This window comes from Egretta garzetta, unplaced genomic scaffold (genome assembly GCF_000687185.1).
Source record: "Egretta garzetta isolate BGI_Z169 unplaced genomic scaffold, ASM68718v1 scaffold43, whole genome shotgun sequence".
Classification (NCBI taxonomy): Eukaryota; Metazoa; Chordata; class Aves; order Pelecaniformes; family Ardeidae; genus Egretta; species Egretta garzetta.
This window is the reverse complement of record NW_009259047.1, coordinates 988,129-1,005,009: the sequence shown is the minus strand read 5'-3', so window position 1 is coordinate 1,005,009 and position 16,881 is coordinate 988,129. Positions and strand designations below refer to the sequence as shown.

The following is a 16,881-nucleotide window of genomic DNA, read 5'->3' as shown; positions in this document are numbered from 1 at the left end:
TTTTAAGGGTTTATAAGAATATTTCAGGAATAAAAACTCAAAAGAATCACCTTAGGGTATTGCTTCTGACAATTTAGTGTGGACTCAGTCCCAGGTTTATTGTTCTGCTGTAAAGCTGATGATTTTTTCTTCAAAAGTTGGGAAAAAAATCTGTAAGTTGTAGAGAGATTTCTTGAGATAGAAAATCATGTATGAAAAGAAAAAAAATGAGTACCAATTCAGGCCATAGCACAACACCCATACAACCAAAAACTGGTGTGCATGAAGTAGTTAAAGGGAAGACTTATTTGCTAATTAGACTTCAGAAAAAAACACACGTTATTCTTGCTTATCATATTTATTCACTCTGAGTGGAAAAAACCTGACAAGTCGTAATGGATTTGACTCATTACCATACATACTTGTCTATATTACCTGTTCACATAAATTTCAACAGAGAAAGAAAAATATACATTTTAAAAGAACAGTTTATAAATTCATTTGATAAACCGACTTCCAATAAGCCTGTGAAAGTTAGAAGGAAAGGTTTTTCAAGACTTGTATCTCATGTTTTCTGAAGCAAAACACTTAATGTAAAGCACACCTGACATCTGACTTCCATACACCTCAGAGGTTTTCTATGTAGTCTTCACTAAGGTGTACTTACTAAATGTTTCACAGTACCAGAGCATGAGTTCCTCCAACTGCTTCAAACCCTGTGAACTAGATACCCGCTGTAAACAATGCTTCTATAAAAAGGACAGTTCGAATACAAGAAAGGAGAGGGCGTTAGCAGTCAAGTTTCTTTGGAAGATAGTATGTTGCATTTGGTTCTGACTTCCTTACAAACAGCAGCAGACAAAAAGCATGGTAATAATTTCAATTACTTGAAGCTCTTCAGTTTTAAGAGCATTTGTAAAAACAGGTCCAATTATAACAAACTGATATTTGCATAATAAACTTTGAAACAAAGCATTTTGTTAGTGCTAAATGCATTAAGAGCTGAAATATATTAAGACAAGCTATTCTATTTGTCAGCTTGTCAGATATGTGTGCTGAAGCTTCCCCTTCTAATTACAAGATGTTTAGTACAGCACAACAGATATTTTAAAATTAATATAGACGCTGGAATGTTTTTTCAATTGTAGCGCAGCACATCTGAGAAGATTACCGTGACAAAACATGAAAAGGAAAGAGGACCGAAAGCAATGATTTATAGACGCTCTAATTTTTCACTTAGAAATTCTTCCACACTATCTGTATTCCACTTGAGGATGCTTAGTTCTTCTGCAATGTTCCCATTGTCATCCAGCAGCTTTAGTACAGGGTCAGAACCACGCACATACTGCAGAAAAAAAAAAAGCCAGTTACCTTGGGCTAGGAAATATGTTCTCCATATTAACACTCCCTCAATTGATTTAAATCCGCTAAAAACGTGTTAAAGCAAGAATAGTGAGAAGTCCAAAAAGAGTGACACCATGAAGTATAAATACTTAACAACAGAGCACTAAATTAAATCGGAGTATTCTGGGCAAACTTTGGCAATACAACATGTGCTGAGAAATCACCCTAACATTTGGCTTTTTAAAGCTTAGAATTCTTAGAAAACAGACAGGCAAGCTTGGCTGTTCCTGACAATGCTCAACGCTGTAAGTATTCCAGTGCCACATATTTTGTTCTGATTTTATGAATTTCATTACTACAGTGTTTAGCAACAATGTATTCTACTTTTCTTGAAGAAAACAGATCTCTCAAAATCAAATGAAACTTCTGAGATGAGTCTTTCAGCTTGTTCTCTCCCATGCTGCCACCTCCTCTCCTCCAGTAATTTTTCCCCTACTGTCCAAATTCAAAGGAGAAGTAGATGTTCAAAGCTAGAGTTTGTGTGTGTGTGTGCATGAGAAGGAAGAACTGGTGAGAGGGGGGACACCATACTGAAGCTTTAAAGACAGAGGTGCTGTAGGTTGCATGCTCCAGAGGCAGCAGTTGGCCACCGTTTGCAGCTCTGGATTAGATGCTTTCTTGTCTAGTCCTAAGGAGTGAGGGTGGGAGAAAAGAAGGAAGCGTAAGGGACAAAGAGGCCTCATTTCACAGGAAATTAAAACACGTTAATTTAAGAGCAGTAAATGTTTATGTTGAGATCCAGAACAGAGTTACTTGCCTTACGTAAAACAGATAGGAAACAGCTTCAGTTCAGGCTTCTGACTTGCATTTAATGTTAAAGCGAGGGCAGTGGAGGAACAAGTCAAATGAAGAGAGGTGCGTGCGTGTGAGAAACATCTACCTCTTGTTCTCCTTGGCCCACTACACAAGCTAATGCATATGCAGGGAGCAGTGCCATAAGCCTAGCTTTGAAAGATAGCATTCTACTTCACCTGTTTTAAGTTACCAAAGTTGGATTTTTGAATCAAGCAGCTGAATGATTTTTCTCATATAATCAATAGCCTTTTTACCATTTTAGAAATTTCCAGTCACTTTAACAGCTTGAAGTTCTACTATCAATTTCTAATGTAATCATATTCTTTCCTGCTGTGTTGAATCTGTGCCTGCTAGGCTTTGCTGGTAACATAATACTTTAATGCTTCTCAACACTCACCAAGTTACAAAATATGTAATGCAAATAAAAGCTTTTAACAGTATTAGAAGGCTCTAACCATTTAAATTTATGGGAAGATTTCCCTAAGAGTATTTTACTTTACCCTACTGAGCTAACCTAGTTGGTTTTACTTAATGAAGCTAGTGGCATCTCTAATCCATTTTCCAAAAGTCTTGTAAAATAAATACCAGATCCATTTGCACTAAATTTTTTCTGGTAGTGTTCTGTACCAATTGTAGTCTAGACTGCTTTGATGTTCAATACAGCTACAAACTTTAAAATAAAAATGAAACAGTCAGACATGCAGAAGGAGAGAAAGCTTTTGAAAGAAACGGGAGGGCAGAGAGACATGAATGCATGAGACAGACAGAGGAAATCTGTTTTAGATGGAATCTGCTGCTGAGAAGACAAATCACTTATTGCAGCCATGCATAGCTATGAAGTGATTCCAGATGGTGCCATTTGGTGAATAGAGATGGGAGCAGAAGATGTGAGAATCAGGATGTATATCTGTGAAGTACGCTGGAAGTTCACACAGGATTTTAAGAGGAAGGTGAAGCCTTACACTAGATCTTGAAACCAAGGAATCGTTTGAGCTTAAGGCAGTGCATCTTATGCAGCTTTACATATATGAAAGTCATAAGAAACACCATTCTGTATATGCATTTCTATAAAGCTGGATGCTGGAAGACTATAAAGGAAAACAAAATCATAGAAGACAGCAAGGAAATTCTGAGAGGGAGGAGAAAAACCTAAGAACCATTGAATGCTTAGAAACGGCAGCTCCATCAGAAAATGAGGGGAGAACAGAACAAGAGAAAAGGAAACTATGGCAGAATAAGCTTGAGTATACCCACGGAGTGAGGACAGAATGCAAGCATTCCTATGCCATCTGCTATTACTTATGGGTTCCAGTATATTCTTTCTTGGATTAAAAACAAACAACAACAACAACAGAAAACCCATCCCGAAACCACAACAACAAAGAATTGGTACCAAAGTTACTGAGCAATAACCCAATTAATATTAGCAGCAGGAACTTGTAAAGTTTTATACTAGCAATGCAAATATATGTCCTCTGCTAAAGGATTACTTGATCAGCAAGTAAGGAACAATCCACAGAAGGACTGTCTCCACCAAGCTTAACTCTCCCTAACATCCCAAATAAAAAAAAATTAGGTTACTACTCACCTTGATTTGCAGTCCCCTGAAGAGTTTTGGCTTATCACTCCTGACAAAAGCTACGGTTTGGAGAAAAGAAAGGAAGATAATCAAACTCTTCTCCACTTGCATAAAGTAAATCTGCATTCAAGCTAGTATTCCCTGCATTATTTCTTTTGGAGTAACGTTTTAGAAGGTATTTTAATGTTCAAATTCTTAATATCCTCACAAAATTAGTAATACTAAACCTACTATGCCTAAGGAACACCCTATTTTTGCTAGTATTCCAAAACAAGCTTTATATGTGCTTGGGTTTTCCTCAAACAGCAGTGCAACTGTCTAAATCGGTTTATCTGCATGGACAACTGACAGTCTTCAGTAGACTGGCCCATATGCTGCTGCGATACGCAAATGTGAAGAAAAGCGCTAGAGCAATCAAAATCTGGCTGAAGACAAGCTTTGTGAGGGAGGCTAAATAGGACACACATCCCATCGGCACACTCCACGCAAGCTGCAGCAGCGCGGGTGAAAGGGCACAGAGGAAACTGTGGGTAGAGGTGTTATTCTTGCAAACAAGACAGACAGTCTTCTCTTGCAGAGATTATCAGGGATTGCATGTCGAAAACCAGCAAGAGAACAAGAGCAGAACACGAGAAGAGAAGCTTGGTATCTCTTCTTGACACTCCTAAAGGCAATCAGCTTTAAGATGGGCTCCATGGCCTGTCACGTAGCTGCGTGGAGAGAAGTTCAGGTCTGAGGCAGGCTGCTGAGGAACAATTCTTCAGCAAACATTAACAGCAGCATAGTCCCCGTATCCCTGCAGCAGAACCCAGGCCTTGTATTACCATTAACTTTAAAAAGACGAGACGGTATGAATTATTTCAGGACAAAGTGGGAGCATAATCCCCTACTTCCAAACACTTTAGTCTAATGAATGTCTGAGTTCTACACGTATTTAAAATTCAGTTAGAAAATAGCATAGTCTTCTCCTCCTTCTTACATTCAGGTTATGCTAAAGGCCGAATGTAGCATCTGTACCGCCATTAAGTGGATTCAGGACACTCCTGTAGTTTGTCAGGAGAGTCTCCCCAAGGATGAAACCTGTCAGCACGAACTGGCTTTTACAAAGGTACTAGCTGCATGTTAAAGCTGCTTTTTCAAGGTTAGACAACAATGAATCTCTCACAAATTGCACTGCATCCAGCTGGTGCATGGAAATGAGTGCAACCTCAGGACTAATGTTTCATACTGCCCCACAAAGGGTTCTGCTTTCCTCAGTAGTTGTAAAAATGTCCCCTGGCATCTTTACACCTATCTTTATATTACTGTAGACAGTTACCTTCTGTTACCTATACTTTCTCAGTGTGTATATTACCTACAGTTACCTATACTTTCTCAGTGTGTATATACAGAGTGGCATTTATTTTCTTCCCTCTTCCACCGTGCTCCTGGTACAGATCAAAATCATATACTCTGCCTGCTGCACCAAGAGCTACACAGGATAAACAAGTTGAAAAAACACCAATGGCCCATGAGTGAGCTGCCAGATATATTAGAACCCCGAAGAAGAAAATAAGGCTTCTTTTCCTTCTTTCTATAGAACTATACACTAATGTCCTATTGTAAGCTGTACCTGTATAGCAATTCCAAATAACACTAAATCACAGAATCAGAGAATCGCAAGGGTTGGAAGGGAGCTCTGGAGATCACCCAGTCCAACCCCCCTGCTCAAGCAGGTTCTCCTAGAGCATGCTACACAGGTCTTCGTCCAGGCGGGCTTTGAATATCTCCAGAGAAGGAGACTCCACAACCTCCCTGGGCAGCCTGGGCCAGTGCTCCGTCACCCTCAAAGTAAAGAAGTTTTTCCTCATGTTCAACTGAAACCTCTTATATTTCAGTTTGTACCCATTGCCCCTTGTCCTGTTGCTGGACACCACTGTAAAGAGACTGGTTCCGTCCTCGTGACTTCCGCCCTTAAGATATTTGTATCACTTGCTCACATACTGCAGTTCAATTCTGATTTAAACTCAAAAGACACAATTTTCAACTTCAGTGTTTCCCGTGACCTTGTGACCTGTTAGTGGTCTTGGCTGTCATCAACAGTAACATGCAAAAAAGTGGCAAAGATATTTCTTATTCTCTGTTAAGTCCACAGCACACCGAACTATTTCATGGGGAATTTTTCCACATTTTTTTCAATTTAAACCTAAAGCTGAAATCGGTCTCCTAGGGCTTTATATGAAAAGGAGGTTGTAAAAAGCAGCCAGTACAGTGGATAAGTTTAATTGCAAAACTTAAAGAAAAACTGTAAGAGCACAGTAAAACGGATAAAGTTTCAGCAGCAAATCTGTGGAACTCCATTGTACTAGAGAATAGCCTTCAGGGGTTAACTCGGGTTACAGCGCTTTAAGCTTGAAACAGGTGTGGGGATTTGTTGCTTGAGTGACAGATGAAAGCTCGTTTGGACATGAGTGGCTGTTCTCTGGCTGCAGCGTTGGACTGAACGAGCTCGCATAAAATGGGAACAGAATTAGGTGGAAGAAGAAAGTATTCTACAGGCAGTACTACATTTTCTCACTTTAAAAGTGGCTATTACACACTTGTATCAATGTCAAATGTCTAAATCTTCTGAAAGCTGAAGCACTACAGAACATTTTTCCTGAAATTTTAGACAGCTGGAACAAAATTGGGTTCTGTTAATGGCATATTTATTTCGAACGCCGATCATGGTGACTTTCTGCATTAGTCACTTGAATTTGCAATGCAACAAAGAAAAACACTCACTGTACAAATAACTTAATTTGTATAGTCTCAATTTTGGAAGCTAAAGTGACAAACTAACATACTGACACGCATTAAAATATACAGATAATTCCATCAAACACTTTTTTTTTTCTTTTCACAACATCATATCCCAAGTTGAATAACCAGCCTTTGAATGGAATTGATGGGGCTAGGAAGTCAGATGCAGCTACAGTGCACGTTTTGGGACATGTGGCTGCTTGCTTATGTGATGGGATACACATGCTCCACCTTGAACACTGCCCCAACACCTTCCCCTCTATATACCCTGACATCAACGTTGTTGTTCCCTATGATCCTATGTCTGAAGGCTACTTGCACATCTTTACACCACTATTTAATAGCTTGATGTTGAATACTAAAATCCCAGCTATCCCCCAGCTTTAGAAATTACTCACTGCAGAGACACGGACATTTATATAATGCAACCATGGGTGAGCGAGGAAGGCATTTTCCACTCTGACTTCCCTAAGATGAACTCTGAGCTTGGTGCTATGACACTATGTTCTGGTGAATTAACCACCAGACCAGAAGTCAGAGCTGTTCTACTGCCAGCTTTGCAATTGTCCTTTCACATAATGTTAAGGAAATCACTTCACCTTATGCTCCTGTAAAAGATGTGCAGTACCAAAGCATATGCCTTCTGTTTGAAGGCAACCCTGAGGTGAGCCTACAGAGCAGACTTGATTGCCACGCAATCAACTACAACTAAAAGGTCAGAGACAAGGATCAGGTGTGTATGGGCATTTTAAAACCTGCCTGGCACCAAACTGTTTTGCAAAGAGAGGTAACACTGAACAGTGCTTTTAAAGACCTAAAAGCAGCCTCTGCCTGTGAACGCAGGAGAACAGAGAAATACACTGCCATCATTACAATGTCACTTTGCTTTGATAAGTAACGCCTCTTTGTTTTGAGAAAGTCTGTGAAAACTTGTCTATTGGAATGAAAGCCTAGAGTCCTAAGCGGAGATTTCTCAGGAATCTAAGAATCACTCATGCCCAAACTGCATGTATGGATCCGCATGCAGATACCTGTGCTACTCCCTCAGAGGTACAGTAGGATACACCTTAAGAAAACGTCCTGACCCAAAATGGATGTGATGCTACAATTCTCCGTGCAGAGTTGAACATCTATATGCTAGGCATAACTTCTCTGTAAACAGAGTTGACTACCTACTGTTGTACATTAAGGGCATGATCCAGACTACCAGAGATACCTACATTCAGGAATATTCACATCATTTAGATTCTGCTTTAGGAGCAAAGATCTCCTGCTTGATCTGTAACTGAAAAATACAGAATGATGTTGAGAAAAAATTAAACTTCTCTCTTGATACTTGAATGAGAGCCAACATACAATGGCAGTAAAATTTAAGTTTTCAAACAACAAGGCACATAGACAAGTTATTTTTAACCTTGTCTGTCTCTACACACATCAGAAGGATTATAATGGCCTCAAATCAGAAAGGCCCAGAGGAGATTAAAACACCTTACTGTCTCTATTATATCAGTTTCAGATTTTAATGGCAGAAAAGCACAAGTCAGAGCTAGTCAAATCTTCAGCACAAGGTCAGCAATAAATTTTTACTGCACAATTTTTCTTCCTGGCTACAGCATGTCTTCCTGAAAGAATCTAATGTGATTAAGTATCTGCCAGTAATGGAAAAGTCCACTTGTTCAAACTTCTAATCCTTTTGTTATTTAAAAAGCCGTGCTTTTAGTTTAGATCTATTCCATTGCTTACTGCTGTAATACTTACAAGGACTATGTACGCCCATGGGGATTCATCCAACTTTTTGAACTGGACATACCCTTCTCAGTTTATGCTATTTTTCTAGTAAACAGAACCCTTTAGCTTCTTCTAAATTGCTGACACAGCATACAGATACACAGCTTCAAATTACAGGTAAGTCTCATAAAAAATGCAGATTGTACACTGAAATGCAGCAGCATACTTTTTTGATGGAGGTGACTATCCCTCCTGTCCCCCAGTATTACACCAAAAGAGGCCATTATGTGATCGGGGCAAGGAATTGTTAGTGCTCCGAGAGCAACATCTGAAAGGAAGGCCGCCATCACCACTGAAGTGTTCATGCCCCTGTGCTGGGCACTGGGGAGGCCGCCCCTCGAATGCAGGGTTCAGTGTTGGGCCCCTCACTCCCAGAAGGACAGGGAGGGGCGGGAGCGTGTCCAGAGAAGGGCAATGAAGGGGTCTGGAGCCCAAGGCTCGTGGGGAGAGGCTGAGGGACCTGGGGGTGTTCAGCCTGGAGAAGAGGAGGCTGAGGGGAGCCCTTATCGCTCCCTACAACTGCCTGACAGGAGGGGGAGAGCTCAGGGGGGTGTGTGTGTCGGTCTCTGCTCCCAAGCTACAAGTGACAGGATGAGGGGAAATGGCCTCAGGTTGCGCCAGGGCAGGTTTTCATTGGATATTAGGAAAAATTTCTTCACCGAAAGGGTTGTGCAGCACTGGAAGGGGCTGCCCAGGGAACTGGTGGAGTCCCCACCCCTGGGGATATTTAGAAGCTGGGCAGATGAGGTGCTGAGAGACATGGGTTAGTGGTAGGATGGCAGTGCTAGACAGTTGGATTTGATCTTAAAGGTCTTTTCTAACCTAAATGATTCTATGATTCTGTGATTGATGAGTAAGAAGGAATGTTTCAAAATTAGTATAAAGAATGATCTATTTTTAAAGAAATACTTAAAGATTTTTTGTGATGCATTTAAATGTTTCACACATTGAATTAGCAATAGGAAGCACATGAGTTATTACTATCTTTCAAAAGACACATTTTATCAAACAGTAGCATGGTACTTCGTGCAACTCAATGCAGCATAAACAAGTGATTTTTAAAACTCAAAGGACTAAATGTATACAAAATGTGTTGTGGAAAGTAACTGAAGTGATCTAATACTAACACACAAGAGGATGATTAAAGTACACCTAAGATTATCTATAAATAATTGCTCTGAGTTAATTTCAATCCACAGAAAGCAAATGTAGTATTACTTAGCATAAACCAATGAAATAAAGGATAGTTTGCTTACCTTGGCCCTCAATTATTAGACACAAGCAGTTTAAAAGTAACAAAAAAATTACTAGAAACACAAGTTTGTGTAGAATGTCACAGATTTGTACATAAAAAAAAAAGGCGAAAAGGACTTGACCACACCACGGGCTTGACTATTTTGTCCCTGAAATGAACTTGAATAAAACAATGGTTTTATTGAGGCATTGCTAATTATCAAGTGTTAAACCTATGGAAAAGAAAAGGAGTCAAAACAAAAGAAGAGTAGCAGAGTGATATTTTATGAAGACAGGAAAACCAACATTTAATTACGTCACAAGTATCTATGCATTGCTAAGTCAACTGGCAGTATTTGCTAAAAACGCGCATGTATAAATCACTGGGAATACAGTCAAACCAAAAGCATTAATTTCTTTCCTCAGACTCAAATAAATTTATTTAGTATTTTGTTTTGGGGACAAATACATGCTCTGCAGTTTCGAAGATCGCATGACCCTGCTTCAAAAGATACCATGAGGGCCTAGCAAAAAGACAGAACTACAGCAGACATCAAGCACTCATTTACATTTTAATGGCTATAGCTCCTTACCTTTTGGAGACCTCAGTTTGAGATAAGTATTTAAATGTAAGAATTCATAAGGCACATCAATAAATACTATTTGTAGTCTATTAATCAAGTTACAATGCAGCTGTTCATGATTTTATACAAAGCACCACACACTTTGAAAAGCAAATCCAAGACAGAGCTCTGATCAAGCCTGAAGAAGAAACTTCACAAAACCCTCAAAGACAGGGTACTTTGTAGAAGCAGTAGGGCAAGAGACATTTCTAAATCTGAAAAGAAGTACTGTCTGAGTTTGTATATCATCTGTTTACAAAAGATTATGATAAAATGATGCATGTCTCCCACTACAATATCTTACATTTCTTAGGAAGAGTTTTGCTAACATTTCTACCAATGCAAGATTTAAGGTTAATATAACGTTCTAACTTCCTTTCACCAGTATTTAAGAATTACAGATTGAAATAACAAAGAAATAAGTGATCTTGCCTAAAAATACAATCCTATAACAAATTACGTTTTAGTAGCTAAAAGAATCCCCCCCTCACACTTGCAGAACTTGGGCAATACAATAGAGCAGTTACTGACTCTGAAGTCAGAGGATCTAATGTAGTTGCATACTGCATGAGTTCAAGGATTAAGGACCTCGTTTCTGTAACAGATTTGCTGGGAGCATGTCCACTTCTTAACTAAGAGAGTCACACAGGGAGAGGTGAGAGTTGTTCTATGGATGAACAAAAAGAATGCAGAGAAATATGAAAGAAATGTTCAATGAAAAAACCCAGCCTAATTCAGTTTTTGTTAAACAAGCTGGAAAGAACTAGGAGTCTAGACACTGTGATCTCCTATCTCATCATGAACAGAACACAGCTGCCACTGAAAAGTCAACTTAAACCAAATATGCTAGATTAATCACTGACCCAGCTAATTTATTATTCTATTTCAGTCTTAGTTTTATGGATGTCAGCCAAAAACTGTCACATTTCCTGTGTTACCTGGTATAATAAGATATTGCTTCACCTATGAATCTTGTCATTTATGTTTTCAATGTTCAACTTTGATGGAGTGCTTTTAAATGATAAATATTTAAGAACAGTTTAATACAGAACAATTTTGAAATATATGTAATATGGGAATTCTACAGTACAGCATTTATAATGGATCAATTTATTTTTAAGGGAAACTTAGTGGGAAAAAATACTTCAGTACTGAACTTAAAGAGACTTACAGAAATGTAGTCTGTTACCTGACTTATCACAAACAACTATTTGAAAAACATAATAGACATATTCACAAAAGCATTTAGGGGTTGTTATGATATTGCAAAGAATAACATTCAGTTTAAGATTGAGATAATCTTGCTGAGGACTAGATTTTTTTCATCCTCTTGCCGAGGACTAGATTTTTTTTATCACTTGTCACTACTTTGCTTTCCCAGTATCTATAAATATATTCTGTATGTAATGATTCTCACATTTCAGGCACACAGGTGTATTCAGCAACTATTTGTAGCTAGAATTATATAACCAGTAATTCTGATAGAAATTTGGATACAGAAGGACCACAAAATATTGCATTTTGTAACCACGAGCAATGCACAGGTTTTTCTAACTGTGTAACTTCCTTAGTATGTAACTTTTACAAACCTTTACTAATTCAACAGATTTTAATCCTTAACTATTTTCTCTTTATAAAAAAACCACTCTTCATACTTTCGCCAAATCAACTATAACCCAGTAGTAGTCCATGACAAATCAAGTCTGTGAATGTAAGCCAAGTGACAAAACAATTTACACAGGTACTTAAAGGAGAAGACTTCACGGTCAGATATAGATGTAATGCATACTAATCCAAGTAATTCTAATACATACACAGTCCTGCAATTACTGGTGCCATTTTGTGTATATTCTGCAAACCCCGCCCCAACAAAATCCTAGCAGAAGCTATGGGAAAGGAATCAAGAGTTATTTGCAGTGAGACATTGTCAATGACAGGCTACACAGTTCATTGAAGCCTACAAAGACAATGCTTCAAAAGCAGCACAATGACCTTCAGGCAACCTAACTTCCATCGCAAACATCCAAGTGAAAAGTTGAAATAAAAACACTTCTTGAATGTTAATGTCTTAAGATGGACACATTAAATACTGCTTCTGGTAGAAGTTAAAATCGAGGGGAAAATCTAAGTAAAAGTATTCTGAGATTAATATTAATGTGAGGACAGATACCATCTGGAAGAATATATCCTACTGCTTTTTTAAATTTCTAAATATCCTCTTAATTTATCCCATCTTCTAACATGTTCTAATACCCTAGCAGTAAATTTGGTCAAGATAAATTTAGATTGGGTAACTGCAAGAAATTGGTGATGAAAAGGCAAGAGATCTTTAAGTACACAGCCACTCCTTTTTTTCTTCTTACTCTAGCAAAGAAGAACCGGTAGTCAAAGTGGAGAACCTAATGAAAAGCCACTGAAATTTATTCAGTAATTTTAAAAAGCAAGCGATATGATTAATGGAATGTAAATCTTTGAGAAAGTTTAGGTAACCAAGGACTGAGTGAAAAAAAAAATCCAACCCTTTAAAATTTTCAAGTTTTTCCTTCTGTACTGTGAGCTTTTACATGTGTCATGGTGTGCACGCAGTAGAAGTTGAGGGCCATTCCCTTTTCGAACCTACATGTGACGGTAACTGAGGGCAATACTGCAGGCTGGAGTCAGGCTAACAGGCTGACCTTTTTCTTCAACCCTACAGCTCAAAAGAGCACTTAACTGTTACAAATTCACAACCATAAAGAAGCTGAGTGAATGGGCAACAACAGTTGGGAATGCTTTTACATTTGCTAAATTTGAATGGTCACGGAGATAATATGGACTCCTATGCTAACAAAGTTAATCTCCTCACGCCCCTGTAGTAGGACAAGTTATTTAAACAATCCCTGTGTTGGCATTTTGAACAGTGGGAAAGAAAAAATAGCTTTGCTCTGGTCTTGCAGTCAATTAACTGAAATGTGTGTGGGTAGAGGTGGCAGGAGAGGGTCTAAAGCAGCATAACTTATGTAAATTGTACCCTGGTTTAAAATCCTTTTTTTTTTTTTTTTTTAACTTGTTTGTCAGTCCCTGCATACAGTGAGGTATTAATACTGACTATGGTAGATGGAGATGTGGTTTGTGTACTTTTATGTCTAAAGCTACATTAGTCTTTCTTCTCTATGTGCAACTATGTCCAAAGTGCAGTATTAGGATCTTCATTACAGGGGAGGGGAAAAAAAACCCAGAAATCAAAGTGCTGCTATCACCAAAGCTCTTCCCCCGTTTATGAGAAAACTCCAGTTTGAAATTTCTCACAGATCTTTTTCCTGCAGCTTCCTCCCACCACACACTGATGGTACTGATTTTCCTTTTACACTACTGTATTCCATTCACTTTAGCTGACTGTCATTATCCACTGACAAAACAATTATACTGCAGGATCTGTGAAAAGAAAGTAGTTCCATAAGCACACAATATAATTTCATTTATCAATTATTGGAGACCAGTTCCATGAGTCTCAGGTCAAGGCAACTTTCCTGATATAATACATGAAATTTATGACTACTTGTAGTAGTACTTAAAAGCACATTTAGTCATTCAGCTGTGACAGTATTTCATATTTGAAAGAACAGTAGTGGCTTTACTTACCCTGGACTTGAGGGAACCTTCCCAATTTTCATCCACATACCTCTAGGACAGCTCCTGCATAAAGCTGTAATAATAAACAGCTGTTAATGACATCAAGAATCTAAATTACAAGTTTACTTATGGTGTGTTATCTGTTGAACTACTTTTCTTTGAGCAGACAGTACGCTACTGTGTTGATGGTAACTCCAGACAAATCAGGTCCTAAATAGAATCACAATTCCAGACCTGTCTCTGATTTATTCGACAACTGACTGTTCACTCAAGATACATGATAACTTCCATTAATATTAAAAAATTAAAAACAGGAAAAAAGATCATTTGAGATGTACTGTTGCTGGAAGAAAAGCTTCATTTAAAAAAAAAAACCGCCATCGGACATGTTACAATGGGAATTATGGACTAGTAATAGGAAAACTTTATTTCTTCCTCCCTGAAGATGCTAAGAAAGTCTTAAGTGAAATTTTAGTTTCCATTTTAAATCTAACTTGGACAGTGAAACACTGTTTATAATAAAGATAAGGTAGTGACTTTAGACTTCTCATTTGGGCTAACTATTAGTAGTTTCTTGTAGTTAATTGTGATTGCAGGAAGAGGACAGATCACACTAACAGGCCTTAGCTGAAGTAATATACACAGGCTGGGCTAACTTTGATGCTTGCACTTAAGTGTCAATCACTTCTGTCAGCTATGCAAGATACTCAGATTCAATGTTCTTAAAGCAAACTATAAGTTCATTTCCATTTTATGTAGTATCTAAATAAAAAAAAAAAGCCTATTGATCTTGTATACTGTCACATGTTTTTAAACTTTTGGGGTTTTTTGGCACCATGCAATTGATTCTATAGTTTGCCAAATCTTAAATTAACAACAGATTTTTCCAGCTACTAAGATAGAACTTCAAACTGTAAAGGCAGGCATTTTAATTTTACACATAGCTGTTGATACTGTATAAGAAATCACATCCTTCTATCCCTGAAACCCCACTGTTTATAGAGAAGCTGACAGAATAAGCTTCAGTTAAAAAATTTTAATTCAGTCCATTACCTTCTATAAACCATTAAGATCTCTGCTTTCATTTTCTTTTAGACAGTGTTTTCATAACAAATATGCAAGTCAGGACATGGAAAAATATAACCTTACTGAAATGAAGTAAACTCACATTTCACTTAAAATATGCATTGTGAATACATGTAATTAAAAATAAGCTTTCACTCTGAAATTAAATGAGTACTAACCCCTCTGAAAAAGGAGTGACAAGTCATAAAAGCAAACCACACACCATACGACAGAAATCCCAAAGACAATTTTATTAACACTTTGTCACCTATCTACGTAGGCATTATGGACAGCCAGGAATACATTTCAGAATACGAATCTTCTAAATTCAAGTCCAAGTCAATATTTGCCTAAATACTGTGAACTACAACATAAGAAATACTCTAACCATTTGCAAGGAAATTACAACTGCTTTCCTGACGTGAACTAATCAGTAACCATTACTTCCACAGAAAACAGAACTAAAAATATTACATTGCATCTCAGAAATTCACTTAACTACATTTACATTTTCAACTAGACATTAGATTTAAGATAAAAACTAAGAATTGACTGTTAAAGCCCAGATCTGCTATGAAACAATGTTCAAAAGATCAAAAATAACAGATTTTTTAAAGCTTTTTTTGCACTGCCCAAATAAAGATTTGAATTAAAAAAGGCACCGATAAACAGCTCAGATATTAGCTTGCATAATTAAAGTTCCTCTGGACATAAAACATGAAATAATTACAAAGATGGAGGAAACATGGAATAGTGAGATTATAAACTTCACTTACCTTGTCTCTATTCATTACTCTTTAAAAAACATTCAACAATTGTATCAGCAATCTGAGAATTAGGTATTAGTTTGCACACTCACTAATACGCAGAGCATTTATAGTGGTTCTCTGATACTGAGAGTTATCTGCATTTTTCTATCAAGAAGTTAGTATAAAGAAGTAGACAAAGGAACAAATAGCCCTTTTCTATCTAGTTAACTGATTATTTTATATATGTGTACAAAGAACTAAGAACACCCAAATTTAGGACAACAGCAAAACGAACATTTTTCAATTCTCATTACTGCAAATAATTCTTACAGTTTATTTTTTCCTCTCAAACAAGGATTTCTATGGAACAAGATCACTGTAGGAATCTAAAATATGTAAGACGGCTTGTAATTACAAACTACTCCCAGTTTGTAACTCCTAGCCAATATCTGATAGGAGTGAAGTTTAACAAAGAAAACAGCTCAATCATTGATGTCTATATTTTGAGCTTATAACTCTGCTGTAATTGAAGCCCAACTGTGCTGGTACAAAAAAGTTCAGATTCATGCTGGGACAAACAGCTGCTCTCTAGATGGCTAGATGAGAAAAAAGAAAAATCAATTGGCTTCATTTATAACTCTAAACAAAGGTGTCTTTCGCAAGAACCACAGGTTTATTTGCATCACTTAGCCTACAACAAAAGCATACTTGTTAATATCTACTGCTGCCACCATCCCATCGTGTCCAGCGCAGACGTCCTCCAAACTGCCTCGTGAAGGCATTGACTGTGCTCAAGTACCACTAAGAATGACATGTATCAGTCAGCGCGGAGGCATACAAACATGGCGAGTCAGTTCATTACACAATGCTTAACTCATAAGTTAGTGCGTTTTAAAATAATGCTTCACTTGTTTTAGTGCTCATGAAAGTGAGTTTAGTACTACAAGCACTGAAATAAAGACTCTCTAAACTATTACTGGTGTCCATTTTAACATCCCAAACAAGCGCCGTTATGAATTCCAGGCTGATTCATGTCTGCATCTATAAAAATAACTTCGCTTTTTTTAAAACATTTGAGTAGTACGCTTTCTAAGGCTACTGTGACAAAACCTGAACTTTCCCCTCATCTTTTACAAAGCATCAACTCGAGTTAAATTTCATTCAAAAGCTTTTTGTAAAGCACCCGAATGCCTTGTAATAGTTCACACTGATGTAATGAAGATGGCTCTTCCCAACTGAGAGGAGGAAAACCACACAATTAGTCATGTCTGCT

At 37.7% G+C, this 16,881-nt stretch overlaps 1 protein-coding gene across 1 annotated transcript in view; it reads right to left on the bottom strand.

Moving 5' to 3' along the window:
- Nucleotides 1–266: 266 nt before the first annotated feature.
- SELENOF (selenoprotein F) overlaps nt 267–16,881 on the bottom strand; it is a 32,656-nt gene continuing 16,041 nt past the window's right edge. The window contains exons 3-5 of the mRNA XM_035890638.1: nt 13,804–13,867; nt 3,767–3,816; nt 267–1,324 (exon numbers count right to left, since the gene is read on the bottom strand). Of these exons, the coding sequence (XP_035746531.1) occupies nt 1,193–1,324; nt 3,767–3,816; nt 13,804–13,867 (246 nt within the window). The 3' untranslated portion in view covers nt 267–1,192. The remainder of the gene's footprint in view (nt 1,325–3,766; nt 3,817–13,803; nt 13,868–16,881) is intronic.